Below are 17,745 nucleotides of genomic sequence, written 5' to 3'. Positions count from 1 at the left end.
GTGAATGTCTTTGCAAAACGTTGCAGGCAACTATATCCGGTCCTAAATTAAACCAAAATGCAAAAAGTTGAAAACTCATACATAATGTGCTCCCTGCCAAAACTGACAGTGCAGACTGAACTGAAAAACACATTGCCAGATTAAAACCCTCACAGATCCTAAAATGATTCAAACATGGTACAGCACCTGGCCTGATACTTTCCTGTCTGTCCTGGTTCCAAATGGGCCACAGGGCTTGGGGTGGCATCCCCCCAGGTCTGGGGGAAGATTGGGTCGCATATCAAAGGCTTTGAAGCCCCAGGCCTTGATATTCTAAATCACTAGCCATCCTGATGGAGGAGGTGTGAACACCTTCCTCCGGAGCAGGCATTGTTCCTGGCCTTGGAGAGTGTGTGCTCTCACCTGCAAGGAATCAGAAACATGTCTGTAGTGGCATGCTGGACGATACCAGTCAACCAGTACACTAGATAGTGGTAGGTTTTTCAGGGGGCAACACTAAGGTGTCCTCTGGGTGCCTGTCATAATTCATCTTGTACTGGCAACTGTACATATTTATTAAGACAAGGTGTTTGATACAAAATACAATAGGTTTCAGTAAAGCCATTATGTAGCTGGGAAACTCTTAATGGGGAGAGTGCACAGTACATATACTTGGATGGCTTCCCTATACTATTGTACCATCTTATATTTGGACTAGACAGCACAGAGGCATATCTGCTCGTTGAGATATGCCCTCCCATAACATATAATGCACAATGCCATAGTACCCCTACAGCAGGCCTTTGCCTGCTGTAGGGGTAATTTGCATATAATACACACAATGACTTTGGCATGGCACACAGTGAGTGTTCCATGGGGTGTTTTCACTCCTGGTATGCACCATGAAACGCAGTCTGTGATTGCAGGCTCCATGCTGTTTGTATGGGGGTCCCTTAGGGTAGCATAATACATGCTGGAGCCCTTAGGGACCCTCTTTGGTAGCCATGCCCTAGGTACCAGGGGTACCACTTACTAGGAACGTACAAGAGAGCCAGGGCGTTTGCCAATTGTGTTACAATTAAACCATTTTACCTTGTTTCAGGGAAAGAGCTCTGGCACTGGGCCCTGCACTGCAGTTGAAAAAACATTAGTAACAGTGGCAAAAAGCGGGAGTGACCATGGCAAAAAGGGTCACTTTCGTACACCACTGTAAAGTAAAAGGAGTGACATGTGACACCTTCAAACATTGCTCCACACCAAATAAGGCAGATGCATCAAGAGGTGATGGAAAAAGTAGTTTATACTATGGACGTAGTATCTTAGAGTCTTCTTTACTCCAGTGATGGATGGCTTCTTATAAAAGAGAGCACACTGAGTGAAAGGCAAATTATGGGGTTGAAAACTGTGCCCTCCACCAAAGGCCACTTTACAACTGCTGCCCAGTCAGTGAGCTTTTGGATGCCTACGACTACAATTGCCTGAGAGCGAGTCCCAGAGAGCAGGAAAAAGACATAAATGCAAACTTTGGTGTCAAAATAGCAGTACGAGGAGTACTCCCAAAGGGGGTGCGGTGATGGAGTGGTAGATTTGTATTTTCTACATATTTACTGAACAATGGCATTAAGTAGGTCTCAGAAATTTTGCAATTAGGAACTTAAACACCCTACATGAGGCCATGGTCTGGCATCAAATGCTGGTGTTTGATGTCATGAATAGAGAATCTTGACATCTTATTCTAGCAATCACTGTGTCTCCCACGAAACCCATCAGGGTTGGAGTAGAAGAAGGTAGCTGAGGAAAAGTTGGCAGTGCAAAACACAAAAAAAAAACTACAAAAAGGTTTGGGATCAAATGAATGCATTATGTTAGCTGTCACAGAGAAATAACAAAAACATACAGGCTCAAAAGAAAGTACCCAACAGAAATAAAAAGGGAAAATAAAAATTAAAAATTATTATTGTAGGAAAGTGCCCCTTTGTGTATGGTCATTTTGCCGGATATCTGATGCACTTTGACTGAGTGTGCCCGGAGACCCTGCCAATCAATTTCCCAGGGCCTGTGTTCTTTCCCAAAACTGTACCATTGCTCACCACAATTGGTTCACCTATGGCCCACCTATAAGTCCCTTGTAAGAGGTACCAGTGGTACCAAGAACCTCGTGGCCAGAAAGGGTTCATGGCAGCATGTATTGTGCCACCTTAAAGGACACCACCCCCAACACATACTCCCTGCCATTGCAGACTATGTATTGTGGTGTGGCTAAACTAAAAGAGTCGACATGGATCACCTTCCTGGGTACCATGCCTATACACCACTGCCTGTGGCATAGGTAAGTGACCCCTCTGCAGGCCTTACAGTCCTTAGGCAGGGTGCAGTATACCACAGGTGAGGGCATAGCTGCATGAACAATATGCCCCTACAGTGTCGGAGTCCATTCTTGAACCCTGTAAGTGCACTGAAGCCATTTTGAGTACATGGGCTGGGAGTTTGTCAACGCGACCTCCACAGCTACAGGATGGTTTTACTGAAGACTGAGAAGTTTAGTATCAAACTTCTCAGCATAATAAACCCGCACTGATGCCAGTGATGGATTTATTCTAAAATGCACTCAGAAGGCATCTTTAAAGATGCCCCCTGAAAAACGACCAGCTTCTAGTGTATTGACTGACCAGTCCCTTCCAGCCAGCCAGCCACCACCAGACAGGTTTCTGACCTCATGGAGTGAAAGCATTTGTGCTCTCGGAGGTCAGAAATAAAGCCTGCTCTGGGTGGAGGTGCTTCTCACTCCCCCCTTGTAGGAACATCAGCACTTGGCGGTGAGCCTCATAGGCTCTCACCAAGTGCTGCTCTCACCCTCAACTTGTGGAGATACCTGCCCCCTGTCCTAGCCACACTTTTTGGCAGCAGGACAGGCAGGAAAATTAGTAATAAAGTGTCCACCTTGGCCTCACACACCCGTAGGCTGGCCAGGAAATAAGATGAATCCCTCTCTTCAGAATACTTCATTTTGTTTTGGAGAATTAGGCCCAACAGGAATGAGGTTGTGCCCCTCTCCCCAAAGAGAAAGAGAGGGGGGCACTTAAAGTTTGTACTGCCCTCCAGCCGTAGTAACACCCTTAAATTGAGTATTGACTTGACCGCAGCCCTACCGGCCTGTCTCCCGCTTCATGGTCCCGGCTCGCAGAAACTGTCGTGTCTCACGTCCAGCAAGCTCCAAGAACCCCAGAGACCTCAGCTGCTTTTGACAAAGACTGTTTTCTCCAGTGGACACTGGATTTGTCCAGAAAGAAACAAACCCATTGACATCGGATTCAGGCCGATCCGCAACACTTGCACCACTCTACACCTGCTGCCCACGGCCCGAGTCTAGGTGACCCAACAATCCATTGACGACCCCCGGGCGAACCTGACCTGGGATCCAGTGTTGGATGACCTCTTCTGACCTCCCTCTATGACACCTGCAGCCTCATCCTGAAGGGTCCCAGCAACCGCGACCTGAGCTGGTGAGAGAAACCCTGATGCCTCAAAACACCCTTGTACTCACAGCCCCCAGAATTTGGAGTGCCCAACCGACTGTGCCCTGGCATCCCCCCTCACCCCTCCCACTATCCAACTCCAGTCTCAAGTCATTTGATTCCTTCAGCCAGTCTTCTGGACCGAACCTGTAGCCTTTGTCTCTGACTGAGGGTCTCCATTGATTCCTACAGGGCACCCGATGCCCCCTTTGCACCCTGCACACAGGGTGCAAAGGGGGCCCTCTGCTGCTGGTGGTGCAGTCCTGAACAGTGCTGACCTCACCCCCAGGGCCTGTGTCCCTGAACCACAGGTACTTTCCTTCAACCTTCTTCTTGTTACCCCCAACTCGCATAGGATAAAGTAATATTTCTGTGAACATTGGCCTGGAATTAGTCATTGAGTGTGTGTTTCTGCCTTGCATTAGTGTGTACAACAAATGCATTCACACTACCCTCTGATAAGCCTTACTGCTCAGCCCCGCTACAACTAAATTGAGAGTTCGGTATTATCTGCGTTATCCACTGCTATACCTTTGGGGACTCACTGGACTCTGTACACACTATATCTCTTTTTGTTATAGTATATACAGAACCGGCTTTCTACAATTAACACACTTTAGAGAAAAACTAAGTACAATGTTCTGAAGGACAAGAGTTCAAATTCGCTCCAGTATGCCCTGCAACACGCTCGATCACGTATGATCCAGAAAGTATATTGGAAAATCTTTTCAGTGTCTGAGAACTCTGTAAGGCAAAATTACCTATTACAGCTTTGTCGTAATAATTAACCCGCATTGCTTGTTCCCCAGCATCTGAATAATTGAAAAAAGAAGGTCCAGAAGCAGTCAAACAGGCTGTCTGTTTTTTTATCTTTTAAGTGTGAGTTCCCCTTTAAAGTTCAGACTAAACTTAAATTTGAAGCCTACAAAGTTTGCTCCTTTAAACCAAATATTCTTACTAATGTCGGTGATGGAGAACAGCCCAACATTGCATATGTATACAAAGAGAAATTATAGAATTTGCGTTACATTTAACAAGCCTCTGGACATATAAACAAAAGTCAACTTGTAAAGATTTTAACACAAGACATTCCCTTACCTTCGCAATTATTTCACAAATAATTTTCAAGGACCGTTTTATTGGATATTTCGCCATATCCCACACTGGAACCGCGTTATATATGTAATCAAGTTCGCTAAAACAAAACAATGACTGACTTAACAATTTGGCCAAGCTGAGATAATTCCATGTTCAGACATGAGAAGCAGTGCAAGCTTTGTCTTAAACATGTACCCTACAAAGATGAAAATTGTTTTAACATTGAAAATAATAAGAATCAAAAAAGATTTTAACCATCACTAAATCCACATAGTTCCATAGTTTTTGAAGATAGAGTTTAAAAGGTGTGGGGAATACTGGTGCTATTTTGAGAGTAGACGTTGAGAACATTTCGAATTTTATGTAACAAAAATCTTAACTACGTTTTTGGTGGTAAGTGAAGACTTATCATTATATTTTATAATTATAATTCGCACTGCAGGAACTGGTGCGATTAATATCACACACACAAGAGAATTGCTCACTAGTATTCAAAACGAATCACAGGCCCTATGTTCCACAATATCTTTTGGTCGAGACCAGACTACTGACGGGTTACCTTAAATAAATATCAAATGAGCGAGACGATTAGCCTTAAGCTCATACTAGTCCACTACTGATGAAGTAACTTCGTTTACAAATGATCCAGAAAGTAAAGTTTAGCTCAACCGCGATTAAAGTTTGTTACGGATTGTTAGGAATTTTAAAGTTAAGCATCTTATTCTGTACTGAATGTATCATGATAGCCAGAATTTTATTGTGATATAACTATAAACGAAAGGTGCCCACACTCAGTCTTTCCTTTTATTATTATTTTTTTACTTTTTGCTGTTCTTTATCTTCATTCTAGTTTTGTTATTTCAGCTTTAGCATACTATTCCTTTGGGTGTTTTATCTAGATTCGAGACCATAGTCTGAAAGGGTGCTCAAAGAGTAAAATGATACTTGATTTTTTTAAAATTATTATTGAAACTGCAATGTAATGTAGAGAAGTTCTTTAAGATGATTTGTAATTTTAAGCCCATGTTTTTTTAAATACCTTTTAGCTGCACACAATAAACTAGCAAAATTAAAGAAGCACTGATTACATTCCCACACTTGAGGGTTCTATCCCAAATATTAGGGCAGGCAGTCACTCAGCCTTTTCTGTTGGGCCAGGTGTTTACTTTATTTTATTTTAGAGTTTTATAGAGCGCGAACCGGACCCGTGAGGGTATCAGAGCGCTTTACAGGATTGACAGGTGGTACAAACAGTCTTAGGACGGGTGCATACAATTGTGATAGGAACAAGTAGATGCATTATACAAGGAAAGAAATAATAGGTAGTAACATATCCCGGATACAGGTGGGATAAAAACAGCTGGAGACATTAAATGAGAGAGCAGCAATCTCAAATCCCGGGTGGGATGCCCTGAAGTGCCGTGTAGGTATCATCCGGAAGAGCCATGGGTAATACCGAATAGAAGGAGAAACAAAATTGCTGAAAGATTGTGCCTCCTTTTTAGGTCTCAAAACGACGAACGCGCTAAGCGCGTTCTCGCAGCAAGAACTATAGTCAGCGTCTCAGCCGAAAAAAACGATGAGGGGAGACAAGAGCTGGCCGCGCGCCCAGCATTCCCTATGGCGGAGTCGGATTCCGACGCGCGACTTCGGATCGGGTCGCGCGCGTGAGCTTCTACCGTAGACAGCTCACGTGAGGTCGCGCGGCCCAATCCAAAGGCGCACGTCAGAATCTGCTCTCACAGTCCCACCCCTTCTCACCGGACCGGCACTCGCCCTGCACGTCTTGTTTTCAATGTTGCTGTGGCCCTCTGGGCTTCCATCTGCATACATTTTTTTATTGCCTTCTTTTTGTTGTTGTTGATTATTTGATTTAAGTGGCTTGTTCTAATAGCATGTTCTTGTTTGCCAAGACTTGAAGTCCCTTTTCTGTTTGCACTGAGTGTGCCGCACCAGCTCTTTCCCTGCTTGCACACAAACCCTCTTACGTTGTAAGTTTGTAAAAATTCTAGCAGCCTGGATATTGAGTTCAGCAAGTTCATAGTGCTGCATGCCCCGGGGCTGTATGCCACGAGAATCCCCTTGCTCTACTAGGAGAGCCTGCACCACAAGCTGGCGAACGAGGTGGGTCAGAATCACGCCAAAAAATACACTACATGGATAACAGTTCAGAAAGCAACACACCGGCTGTAAACAGGAGGATTTTAAATATTGTGTGCATAACTGGGTTTAGTATAGTGTATGTTTATTTAGCACAGCTTGATAAATACATAGGGTAAGGCACTTTGTTTTCAGGGGCATATATATTAGTACGGTCTATACATAAATTGTAGAGATCAGATCTTAGTTACATAAATGCAGTTCCCGTGAGCGCACAAGGCACACACTTCATTAAGAGTGAAGTTTTACTTTTATGATTCTTTTCTGAATCGAATAAAGTTTTTGAACCGAACCGAGTGAAGAAGAATTGCTATACATAACCAACATGCAGATTTCACGAAGAGAAGATTCCCTTTATACATGAGAGAAGCAGGTGATCCATAAATGAAGAAATGCTAAATGCATATTTGCATCCTCCACACTTAGAGCTACAAATCACTTTTGACCTTGCATTTGTTTTGTACAGCACTTGACCTTTAAATGGCTAATCTTTAACATTTCAATGCCTCATCAATCAGACCGGAAACTGTACTTAAATACACACGTGTTTTTCTAAAAAGATAAATTAAAGGCATAGTTATTTACAATGTCAAAGGCTTAAACTCTCGCAAATGCGAGACCTATTGCATTGTAAATGCTTGTTAAAATGTGCCAAAGATGGAAGTCTTCCGATGGTGGGCGGGAGTGAGTTCCATATTCTTGGGGCGGCCCCAGAGATGGCCAGATTGTAAAAAAAATTCCAGCAGGCATGCTTGTTGGAGCAAAAGGTCTTTGTGGATCGTGAGCTTCTGGATCGTCCGGATATTACGTGTTTCTGAGCGACAAAAGCTGGTGTCTTGGAGTATAGCGCCTTTTGAGTGATGCAAGCTAGCTTAAGTTGGATTCTGGCCTCAAGAGGAAACTAGTTTAGAGCTTTGAGGTTGGGAGAGATATGGTTGAATTTCTTTGGCCCAGTTAGGATCTGGCGTCGGCATTGAGGCAGGCTTTCAATGGGGCCAAACAGTTCTGGAGAGGACTAGTGCCTGGGTTGCCATTTTTAGGTAGGTGGTGTCAAGGAACGGTTTCAGGTGTCTTAGGTAGCGGAGGTGAAATCTGGCGGTTTTGGCCATGGAATGGATATGGCCATGCATATTCAAATTGCAGTCTAGGGTTATTCCCAGGGATTTAGCAGAGTCCACAATGGTCAGAGGGCAATTTAACTCTGTGATAGCCTTGATCCATTCCTGAGAGTAAGAATTGGTTTTGGGTGAGGAGATCAGGAGAAATTCAGGTTTTTTTGCGTTACGTTTGAGCTGGTTGGAGGTGAGCCAATGCACAGTCAGCTTCAAGGCCTCATTCAGGGAGTGAATTTCCTCGGGGGAAGAGATATTAATGTAGATCTGTGTGTTGTCGGCATACATGTGATCGGGGATGTTGGCGGTGCGTAGCACCTCTGTCAGCGGTTCCAGGTAAAGATTGAAGAGGGTAGGGGACAAGGTTGACCCTTGGGGGGGGCTCCAACCGTGATCAGAGAGGGAGCGGATAAGTTGCCGTTGATAAGGATTCTCTGGGAGTTATTATGGAGGAAGGACCTAAACCACTTAGGAACGGTGCCATCCAATCCCATCCGGAGTTGGAGGCGGTCCACGAGGGTTTTGTGGTTTTGAGGGTTTAGCTCTGATGATAAAAGTTGCGGGGTGTGAATAATACCTAAATGTATACCCATGTATGTCTAAACTCATCTCTTTTATCTAAATAAACGTGTTCATTTATAGTCTTCAAACGTCCGTCTTCCGAACAGTAGCATTTGCACCTGTTGTCCAAGGCACCCTGTGTGGGGCTCTGTTAGCTCCACTCCAAACCTTCTGCCCTTGTACAGACCTTGCTCTCTCTGTGCTTATATAGACTATTCTATCCTACATTCTCTCAACTCGCCATAATCCCTCCCAAATACTTTAAAAAGCATTTATGCACAATCCCCAGCAGTGTTGCCTTCTGCCCATAGTCTCTCCTTGTACATTCTCTTTATCATAGAGTGCTGATGATTATGGGTTTATCACTTTACACAAAGAAGGGGAGAGGGCCAAAGGATTACACTCTACCACCCCGAGCCCCCAAACAAACTTAAGCACACACACAATGGGGTGGTGAGCACACAATTATGGGGTTATCCCTCCCTCTTGTACCAGAGCATTCGACTCCCTACTACGGCAGGTTTTCTAGTACTGTGAAAGTAACTTACATTAAAGTAGACCTATTCTCATGATCAGTACTTCTCCCTAGTTTCTGCTAAGTTAACGGTTTGTTTTCTTTTCCGTATGCTCTGTCCTTTTAAATGTGGTTGCGGGTAGCACTTTCTCTGCTTAATCAGTCTCTTTTATTTGCAGGTGATCTACATACATAACCTTGTAGACAGAAGCATGTCTTATGTATTTGTAAACGATTCTTCCCAGACAAACGTCCCTCTGCTGCAGGCTTGCATTGATGGAGACTTTACCTATTCCAAGCGACTCCTGGAAAGCGGCTTTGACCCAAACATTCGTGACACAAGAGGTCGAACAGGCCTTCACCTAGCAGCAGCCCGTGGGAATGTGGATATCTGTCAACTGCTGCACAAATTTGGTGCTGATCTTCTTGCCACTGATTATCAGGGGAACACAGCCCTCCACATGTGTGGCCATGTTGATACTATCCAGTTCCTAGTGTCAAATGGGCTAAAAATTGACATATGGTAAGCTTGCTTTACAATCCCTTCTCTTGTTAGGTTCAGTGTTTCTGCTAGCCATCTATGACATTATTTTGTAGGCTTGACTGACTATGACATGTCACAAAGTTTGTCCCCTTTGCAAAAAGAAAAGAGTTCAGGAGAAAATATTCCAACAAAAACATTTTGTGTGTGACAAAATTGTTTTTTGCATGGGTCATTTCCAACAACGTACCTTTTCCAGGACTTTTTGCCTTCAATTTTTTTCCCCAAAAGTACCTCAACTTTCGTGTGTTTCAAAAAAGGTTGCAAAGTTGAAAAATCTTCATGATGGTTGCAGAGGAAATCTCTTCAAATTTGCTCACCTCAGTCCTCCTATAGTGACCTTCCGTTTTGAAAGAAGAATTAAATATTCACTAACAAATACATTGCTCAAATATGGCCAATCAAGAATATCAGAGCTGTGTCTGGTTGATGTTTGACAGTGTGATATACAGTAATGATGCAGTGTTTAATGCTTTACCAAAGTTAGGTTTGCGCGTTGTGAATAGGCTCAACTTTATTGTAATGGTAGTTCTTCAGTTTGAGAATTTCTGTTAAATACACTTGCAACCACACACATTAAAATGCGATGTAAATGTACATATATTTGTCTTACACATGCATAAATGTATAATTGTGTTGGATCATACAGTTTATGTAGCTTTTTTTACCACACTGAAAAGTGCAGGGGAAGTGAGACTTTATCTCCAATTTTTATTTTAAATGATATGCATTAACTCATTATTAGCACCTCAAAACCATCACTCAGTTTATAGACCTTGAGCTGCTCATAGACAAGCACAGAATGACCACAAACTGGAAAGCAAAACTTCCCTGAGGAAATATAATGGAAACATGGGGTCATTAAATGGGTTGGTGCCAAAAGTAAGGCCCTGTACATGACCCCATAGAAATATTGACTCTATTAGTAAGCATCCCTCAGTAGGACGCCCAACCTGCTTTCTCCTAGATAACAAATAGATCGGATAAAATCCTGTTTACTCTCCCCTATCTAGTACCTGCACCTCTCTTTATTAAATTGATTCCCTGCTCCATTCTTGCAGCCATAATAACCCGTGTAAATTTATAGACCTATCATGCTTATTAATGGGTCCACAAGCACCACTAGCTCACCATAGCTAGGTTTTCTGTTCAAAGTTGAAGTTTATAACCGGAAAAAACCTAGCCACAACCCTTCTTCTCTCTTTCGGGCTACATTCTAATGCTGTTCCATACTGTTTCTATAAGATGGCTTATAAGCATAGCTTCTATAACAGATGGTATCACAGTTGAGGTGCTTTACAGTTGTGCACCACTAACAAACATGTGTAAACATACGGTATCCAATTACTGTGACGTCTCGTAATTGTTTATAGTCATGGTTGTAAAACTATCACTCATCATCCATTCCTTTTCGTCTATTTGAAACAATCAACTAAGAGAAAAATTCAATAAAGTCGGTTTAAAAAAAATAGTGCCACAAAATCAGATGTCGTTAGTTCAGTGGAAGAAAACTGAAATGGAAGGCACGCCCAGAATAAAATCTGATACCAGGAAAAGATTCACATTTCCCTTGCACTTTTCCAATGCTGTAAATGTTGTATTGCTCCATTGACACTGCGAATCATTTTGATTCCCATGCTCTCAAAGTGTATTGTTTGCTTCCACTCTTGTTTGTATTTTGTTGCTGTATTTTTGCCAAAGAATCACTGTACGGACTGCTATGAAATGCATATGAATATTCAGAGCCATAAAAGCTTAGCTAAACAACGAACAGCAGATCTTATTTGTATGTTAAGTTGTGTAAAACCCTTTTAGAAAGATTTATATTTTGATGTCAATTTAAAGGCATGGAATCATATTATTAAGTTAACTGGGTTTCCGGACTAGTTGTATTCAATAGTGTAATCAGAGGCACATTTCCAAAGCCTTACTGAAAAGCTTTTCCACCTTCCCACATCCTGGTAACACTTAAACACCTTCATATTTCCAATCTCTACTTTGGAGACTAAACACAATCATTTATGCACATATCTTTCGCAGCATTGCAATTATCTCCCACTTTTACTATAGGAATCCCATGTTCAGTCTGTTCGCGTTGATTCATTGGTCTGTCTCATTGCTGATTCCACAAGCTAAAGCTTGAGGCAGTGAGTATCACTTTAAACTGTGATTAGATTTTAGAGTATTATTTACTTCAAGTTTCTGCTGATCAGCTTTAAACTGGAGGGCACTTTTACTAATTTGAGTTAAATGTTTCCATAACATTTTCCTAAAGCATTGAACCATCCAAATCTAGATTGATATCTTTAAATTAAAATGTTTACTTTTCATGTTATGTGGAGCATCATGATCTTCAGAATATTTGTAATGGTCCTTTCTTTGATATTCATGTCTTGTTGATTAGTAATCATCAGGGTGCAACACCGCTTGTCCTCGCAAAACGTAGAGGCGTGAATAAGGAAGTGATCCGATTATTGGAGTCTTTAGAAGAGCAAGAGATGAAAGGATTTAATAGAAGTGCTCCCTGCAAGCTGGAGACCATGCAGACTGCTGAAAGTGAAAGGTACATCTGGGAATAGTAATCTACTGACACACTCTCTTACTTTTGAAATCAGTGAAGCAAGAGCTTTAGTTCTACTCATTATTCTTTCTAAACTAATATACTTATAATTCAGTCACATCACTAAATAGCATATTTTATAGTATGTATTCCTTTAAAGTACCTTATTGTTCAACATTTTAGCTCAGTCCTGTAAAGATCCTCAGATCGTCTTTTAGACGGGGGTTCGCTATACCCAACCCCATTTGTCTTATCACTGTTATTTTTATGGCTTGGGGGTGGGGGGCTGGAATCTTTGACTCCGCTTGTCTTTTTGCTGCATATTTGGGTTCCTCGATTGTTACTTTGCTTTGAGTTTGGTGGCTCTGCAAGTGATGCCTATCGCTCGCCTCAAGATGGAGGAATTACACAGTTTGTAAGAGAATCCTGAGATCAGAAAGTGGTATAATTTAAAGGAAAAACTTGTTATTTTTTCTGTTTTGTTTAGCTTTGTATTTTGTACTGGGGAATGCTGTTGATAGAACAAGTTTACCGAATTGTAGTGCTCTGGAGATTGTTGTTGGTAAACTAACTAATACGAAACAGCAAGGAAATGGATAGTAAGTAATGGCAGACATCTTAGAAGGCTTATGTACTAAGCCTAATTTTCAAAGTATCTGAGCTGTGGCAGTCAAGATAACTAATTATTGCAAAGTTTTGAAAAGAGAGGACTAAATATTCCATTGAACTCTATTCTCTGCCATGTTATAAACATTGCTGTTATTTACATGGAGCACAAATCAACATAAAACTAGTGGTTTTAGAGGGAAGAGTGCAGATAGCAATTATCTGTGTTGAATGCGTTCCTTTTGAAATGAAAGATTTGAGAGGGCTTGATTAAAGTCTTTGTGCACTGGAGGGCATTCACAAACAGTCTTGCATCTCTCTATGTTGCACTGCTTATTTGACAGTACAAATGAGCTCCCTAAAAATAATCTAGCCTTAGTCATTTTTGTTTCATGATCTGTGGATGGCTAAACATTAGATATGAGTTTTCTAGAGTAGGGAATAGCAACTCTTTGTGAGCATTCCGTGGATGTGGTTTAATCGGCTACATTTGTCAGCGTCAGAGCAGTGCCTTCGTCACATGTATACAGGATTAGCCATTCATACCACAGTGTTATCTCCACTATTCTTAAGCCATCTTTCTCTTGCTTTTATTTATATTTATAGGTAGTCTTCTTGCAGTTACCAGTTCCTTTTGTGAGGTCCCATATTGTGTACCATGCTCTAAATCTGCATTAATTATTTGTGGGTATTGGAGGACAAGCTTTTTTGCCTTATTCAATTTAAAATAAAGCATATGTCGGGCATGCCCTAGTAAATTAACTCAATTATGGTTGTTTTGTCACGCATTTCAAAGCAAATTTGTATTTTTGGCAAATGGAAAATATTGTTTAGGTGCAATTGTCTGCTTATGTCCCTGAATTTGACACATAGCATTTCACTTATCCAAGAAGCTTAAATAGCAACGCTTTTAAAAGTATATCAAATGGCAGCTCTGTAATACATTTAGAGGAATACATGAGTGTTTTTGTCACAGAAAGTTTTAAAACGTGATCTTAAAAAATACTTGTAGGTTGTGATTTACAAGCCCCTGAAGCAGTTTTAGGGTTTTATTTGCCCTGGTTATATATCTGATTCTCAAAAAGCATGTGCCTCATGAATAATCTGTCAATCAAGGATGTTTTTCTTTTTTGAATAAGGAATATTTTTCTGTTTAAGAATATTTTCCATTTAAAGAAAGGGATAATTTCAATGGAAAAATGTGGTCTCTCGATTCCTATTATTGTAAGTTCCAGTACAACATAGAAGAAAATTATACTGAAAGTTGGCATCCCCCAGTTGTTTTTTTCACTTTCCTTATGTCATATCTGTAGCAAAATGTTTTATTTATTGCACCATACCTGTATGCGTGTTCTAGCAATAAACGCAATAACTCTAAAGGAGTGATTAAGAAAAATCACCTGAATCAGGTGTGTGGAATTTAAGAAAATATCTACTTGTCCATGGGGCAAGTTGCTTCATAAATGTACATGTCCTGTAACAAAATCCACTTGCCCTTTTTGTGTCATGTAATGCAGCGACAAATTATGGCAGCAATCTCATTATATAAGAGCTCTGATATAGCCTCCCTGGTTATGCCAGCGCTCATACCATAGTAGGGTTTGAATACTAGCAATTCTTTTAAGTTGCCACATTTTCACGGTTCGACATACTGGGGCTGAAAAAAGTGGTAAGCAATAGTTGCAACGTTAGAATGCCCTTTTGAGTTGGTTCAAACCTACTTACTTGCATGTTTTAAAGGTCTTGACCAGCTCTTCTCTAATCTTTTCCCATACTGAGAAAGGTTGAACATTTACTCTTGACGATGGCAGACGTAAAACTACTTCCAGGTTATGGAAAAAAGTGGTTGTAAGGAAAGTGAACTTACAAACACTCAGATTTACGCCTGAGCAAATCTACACATGCATATTTGCTCATGCTAAAATGCAGTTAACAGATATTTTCTAGGAGTACTATTTCTTGGCCTTCTTTTGTAAATTCTTGTGAATTTAAAAAAGCTGTTCATCTGCGCTTAATGCAAAGACATATACCATGGGTGCACTTTTGAGACTTTCTTTAATAATTGGGCTTCTAATTAGGTCTGGTGTTAACCATGACCTTTTGTGTTTGTTAAAATTCTGTTTCTCTCTCTATATCGGCTGGCTTCACTGTGAGTGACAGCATTCTGCTCTTTCACAAGGAGCATTACAGCACCCAAAGTAGTTTTGTTCAGTGCCAGGAACAACTGTGGCAATGTGTTTTTTGGGACCCAAAACTATTTTTGCTTTTGCCAATGTTTGCTATAATGATGAGGGCCAAGTTGCAAGTTACGCATTGACATACCAAAAGGCTGACCACTAATTTCAGACCTACTGGCTTTGCCAATGCTTGTTTATTTTTTTATGTTTCCCCTAATCTTATTGAAACGGGTTATACTGATTTTCCATTATGAATATTTTTGGGAAATACTAGCATACATCAACACATTTTACTAAATGAGGCTGCAAAGAAATGGTACCTAAAATTTACAGTAGTTAAGAGAAATGTTTTCTTTCCTACTTGCATTTTTTGTGAACAATTTATTTTGAAAGCAAAGAATCATCAATCTTGCTTTCAAGCTTCTGCAAATATTTGTATCTAATCAGGGAGCAGTATGGGAGCATTATAAATCGCCTCATATTGCCAAACTTTGAAAATATGTGTACACATTTTATACTAGAACCACTGTCAGTAGTGCAGTCCAAGCTTACAACATTTACTTAGAGCTCTCACCCTAATAATAAAGGTTTTGCATTAATGAACCATAAATACAAGTTCGAACATCATTAACATATGGACACAAATATTACCTTAACTGCAGACAATGCCTTTCCCTTATCCATAATGTGGTACTGCAAACTGGTAGCCAAAGGGTTTGTGATGTAAGAGGTTTAGGCCTATTTGTTCGAAGGGCAAAATACACATGAAAACCTGTTGCCCTTAACCCTAAAGAAAATGTCCTGGATGTCAGGCTAAAGAAATTCCACATCCCTGCCTAAACAGTCCTATAGATTTATCAGAGGGCACGAGTATAAGAAAGTGTATATTGTGGGGGCAAAATGGACATTTCTGCAAAACTTGTCAGCACAAAATTAAAAGACAGTACTTAAAGCCATGTAGACTGTTGATGTAAATGCTACTGTTTTTTCTGTTAACAGTAGATGGTGTTTGATGTTGATACCTACAGTTCTAACTGGTTGTTATAACAAAATACAACGAATGCTAAGTCTCATTTTAGAGCCTGAGGGATCTGTGTCTTGGCTCTAGATCTCTGCATATGAAGTGCAGAAAACCTTTTGGTATTATGCACAATTATTAAAAAACGGATTGCCGTATTAAGGGAATGTGTTGTTGCTTAATGTAAAGCGCAACCATGGCAGTGAAACCTAAAGCTTTAATAAACCTACATTGTCTTTTGTCCATAAATTGTCAATCAATGAGCAAGTGGTCAACTTTAAGGCACTCTGTCTGTTTCATAAAATCATAAAAAATTTTCTAATACATTTTAGAACCGTACATCTATGCAAGGCTTTCAGTTACCCAGAACTTAGCTTCTCAAAGTCCTTTTGTCTTAAAGAACTTCACCAGCAAGACACATTTTTTGTTCAGGCAAAATACCCCTAAAAAGCAACAAGATAAAAGTTGAGCAATTATTAGCTGTCTTTAGTTTAACTAGAGATAAAGACTTTTGTTTTGCGTTGATAGCACAAATGCACTATTGAGTGGTGTGAGCTGCACTCAGTAAATGCCAGCAACCTTATAAGATGGATATTTGTAGACAGTTGCCATACCAGCCCCTCCTCCTTGGTCAATAAAAAGCAATGATCCAAAAAAAGACAATTTTTAGGTCTCACCTGCACCGTCTGTTATCGAACACCTGTAGTCACTTTTACATTAAAATATATATGCAATAGTCGGATTCGGGTCAGCTCCTTGCTCTTGATTGGATAGCTTTCTTGTCTATCTCAATTTCTTGCTTCTTATTTGATGGCTTTCCTTTGGAATGCTCACACCTCTAGAGCACTTCTCGTTTCTGGAGTGTCCTCCGATTACTCACATTCACTGAACTACTTTTTTATTTATTTTAGCTCTCTGTGCGAGTCCATGTGTGTTCTTGCGCTCGTCCCCCCTCTCCTTTGTGCTGCTCCTCTCTTCCCTCGTCCCATTTCAACCTCGCACTCTCTGTTTTTTCTCTCCTATTACCCTGTTTGTCTTTTGCTTGTCCTAGCCGTACCTGGCCCACTCAGCCTTTTTATTTAAATGAATACTCACCCACTCATTGTAGCTTGCCAGTGCCTCTTGTCATTGTATAATTGCTTGCTCAAAACCCTTGGGCTTCTCTTATTCACCTGCTCCTCTCCATCCCTCACTTATTTTTGTTACGTTTTAGAAGAGTGAGACTTCTGCAATTTGCTACCAGGCTGCTCCGTTTTGTAACTGTGCATTCGTACACATTTTATCATTACTATTTTGTTTTAATTTACTGCTCCAAGATGGGCATCCGCTACAATGAAATGGTAAGTTAAATAATTTGGCCATCGCGTGCTGTATGAGAGCTGACTCATGCATGCATATACGTCATCATGTTGGGACGATTGTAGTGTCAAGGCGCATATGCCTGCGTGCATGATGCTTGCATGACTATTGCGCTTGGTATGTTGTTGTTTTTAGTTTTTTTTCTTTGTGTGTTTTTTGCTAATAAAGCAAAGCCAATATGTTTGCATTGGCAAAGCCAAAAGGCAAGACCAATTTACTTTTCCAATTTTAGTGAAACCAATGCATTAAGTAGGATGTAAGTAGCCGATTAGAATATAAAAAGCAATTCATGCAACAAATTGTAGTTAAAAGTGTATTCAACATGCCCTGTTGGTTTTCTTAGGTGACAATTTCTGGAATAACTAACAGAAATCATCAACTGCCTTTTGCCAGAGGGTACTACTTTCTCTTCTATTTGTAAATGTGGGAAAAGAAGGTGAGATTAATATTGTGACTTATCGGAGCAGTAGACTGGAAACAAATCCAGTGTTCCAGAAGCCATGACCGTAATAAGAGCAGTCCATCATGAGCACCAGCATTTTTAA

The 17,745-nt window shown here is 40.8% G+C and overlaps 1 protein-coding gene across 2 annotated transcripts in view; it reads left to right on the top strand.

The window, feature by feature from the left end:
• The window catches only part of ANKRD46 (ankyrin repeat domain 46), a 131,765-nt gene that overhangs the window by 75,865 nt on the left and 38,155 nt on the right, over nt 1-17,745 (top strand). Inside the window, exons 3-5 of one of the 2 annotated variants that reach the window (XM_086966058.1) lie at nt 9,119-9,462; nt 11,885-12,043; nt 17,158-17,181. In XM_086966058.1, the coding sequence (XP_086822184.1) occupies nt 9,152-9,462; nt 11,885-12,043; nt 17,158-17,181 (494 nt within the window). In that variant the 5' untranslated portion in view covers nt 9,119-9,151. The remainder of the gene's footprint in view (nt 1-9,118; nt 9,463-11,884; nt 12,044-17,157; nt 17,182-17,745) is intronic. The other variant, XM_086966059.1, reaches the window with a different exon arrangement.

Source organism: Lissotriton vulgaris, chromosome 4_1 (assembly GCF_964263255.1).
Source record: "Lissotriton vulgaris chromosome 4_1, aLisVul1.2, whole genome shotgun sequence".
NCBI classification, from domain to species: Eukaryota; Metazoa; Chordata; class Amphibia; order Caudata; family Salamandridae; genus Lissotriton; species Lissotriton vulgaris.
The sequence above is the reverse complement of the archived record's forward strand: the minus strand, read 5'-3'. Positions and strand labels throughout refer to the sequence as shown.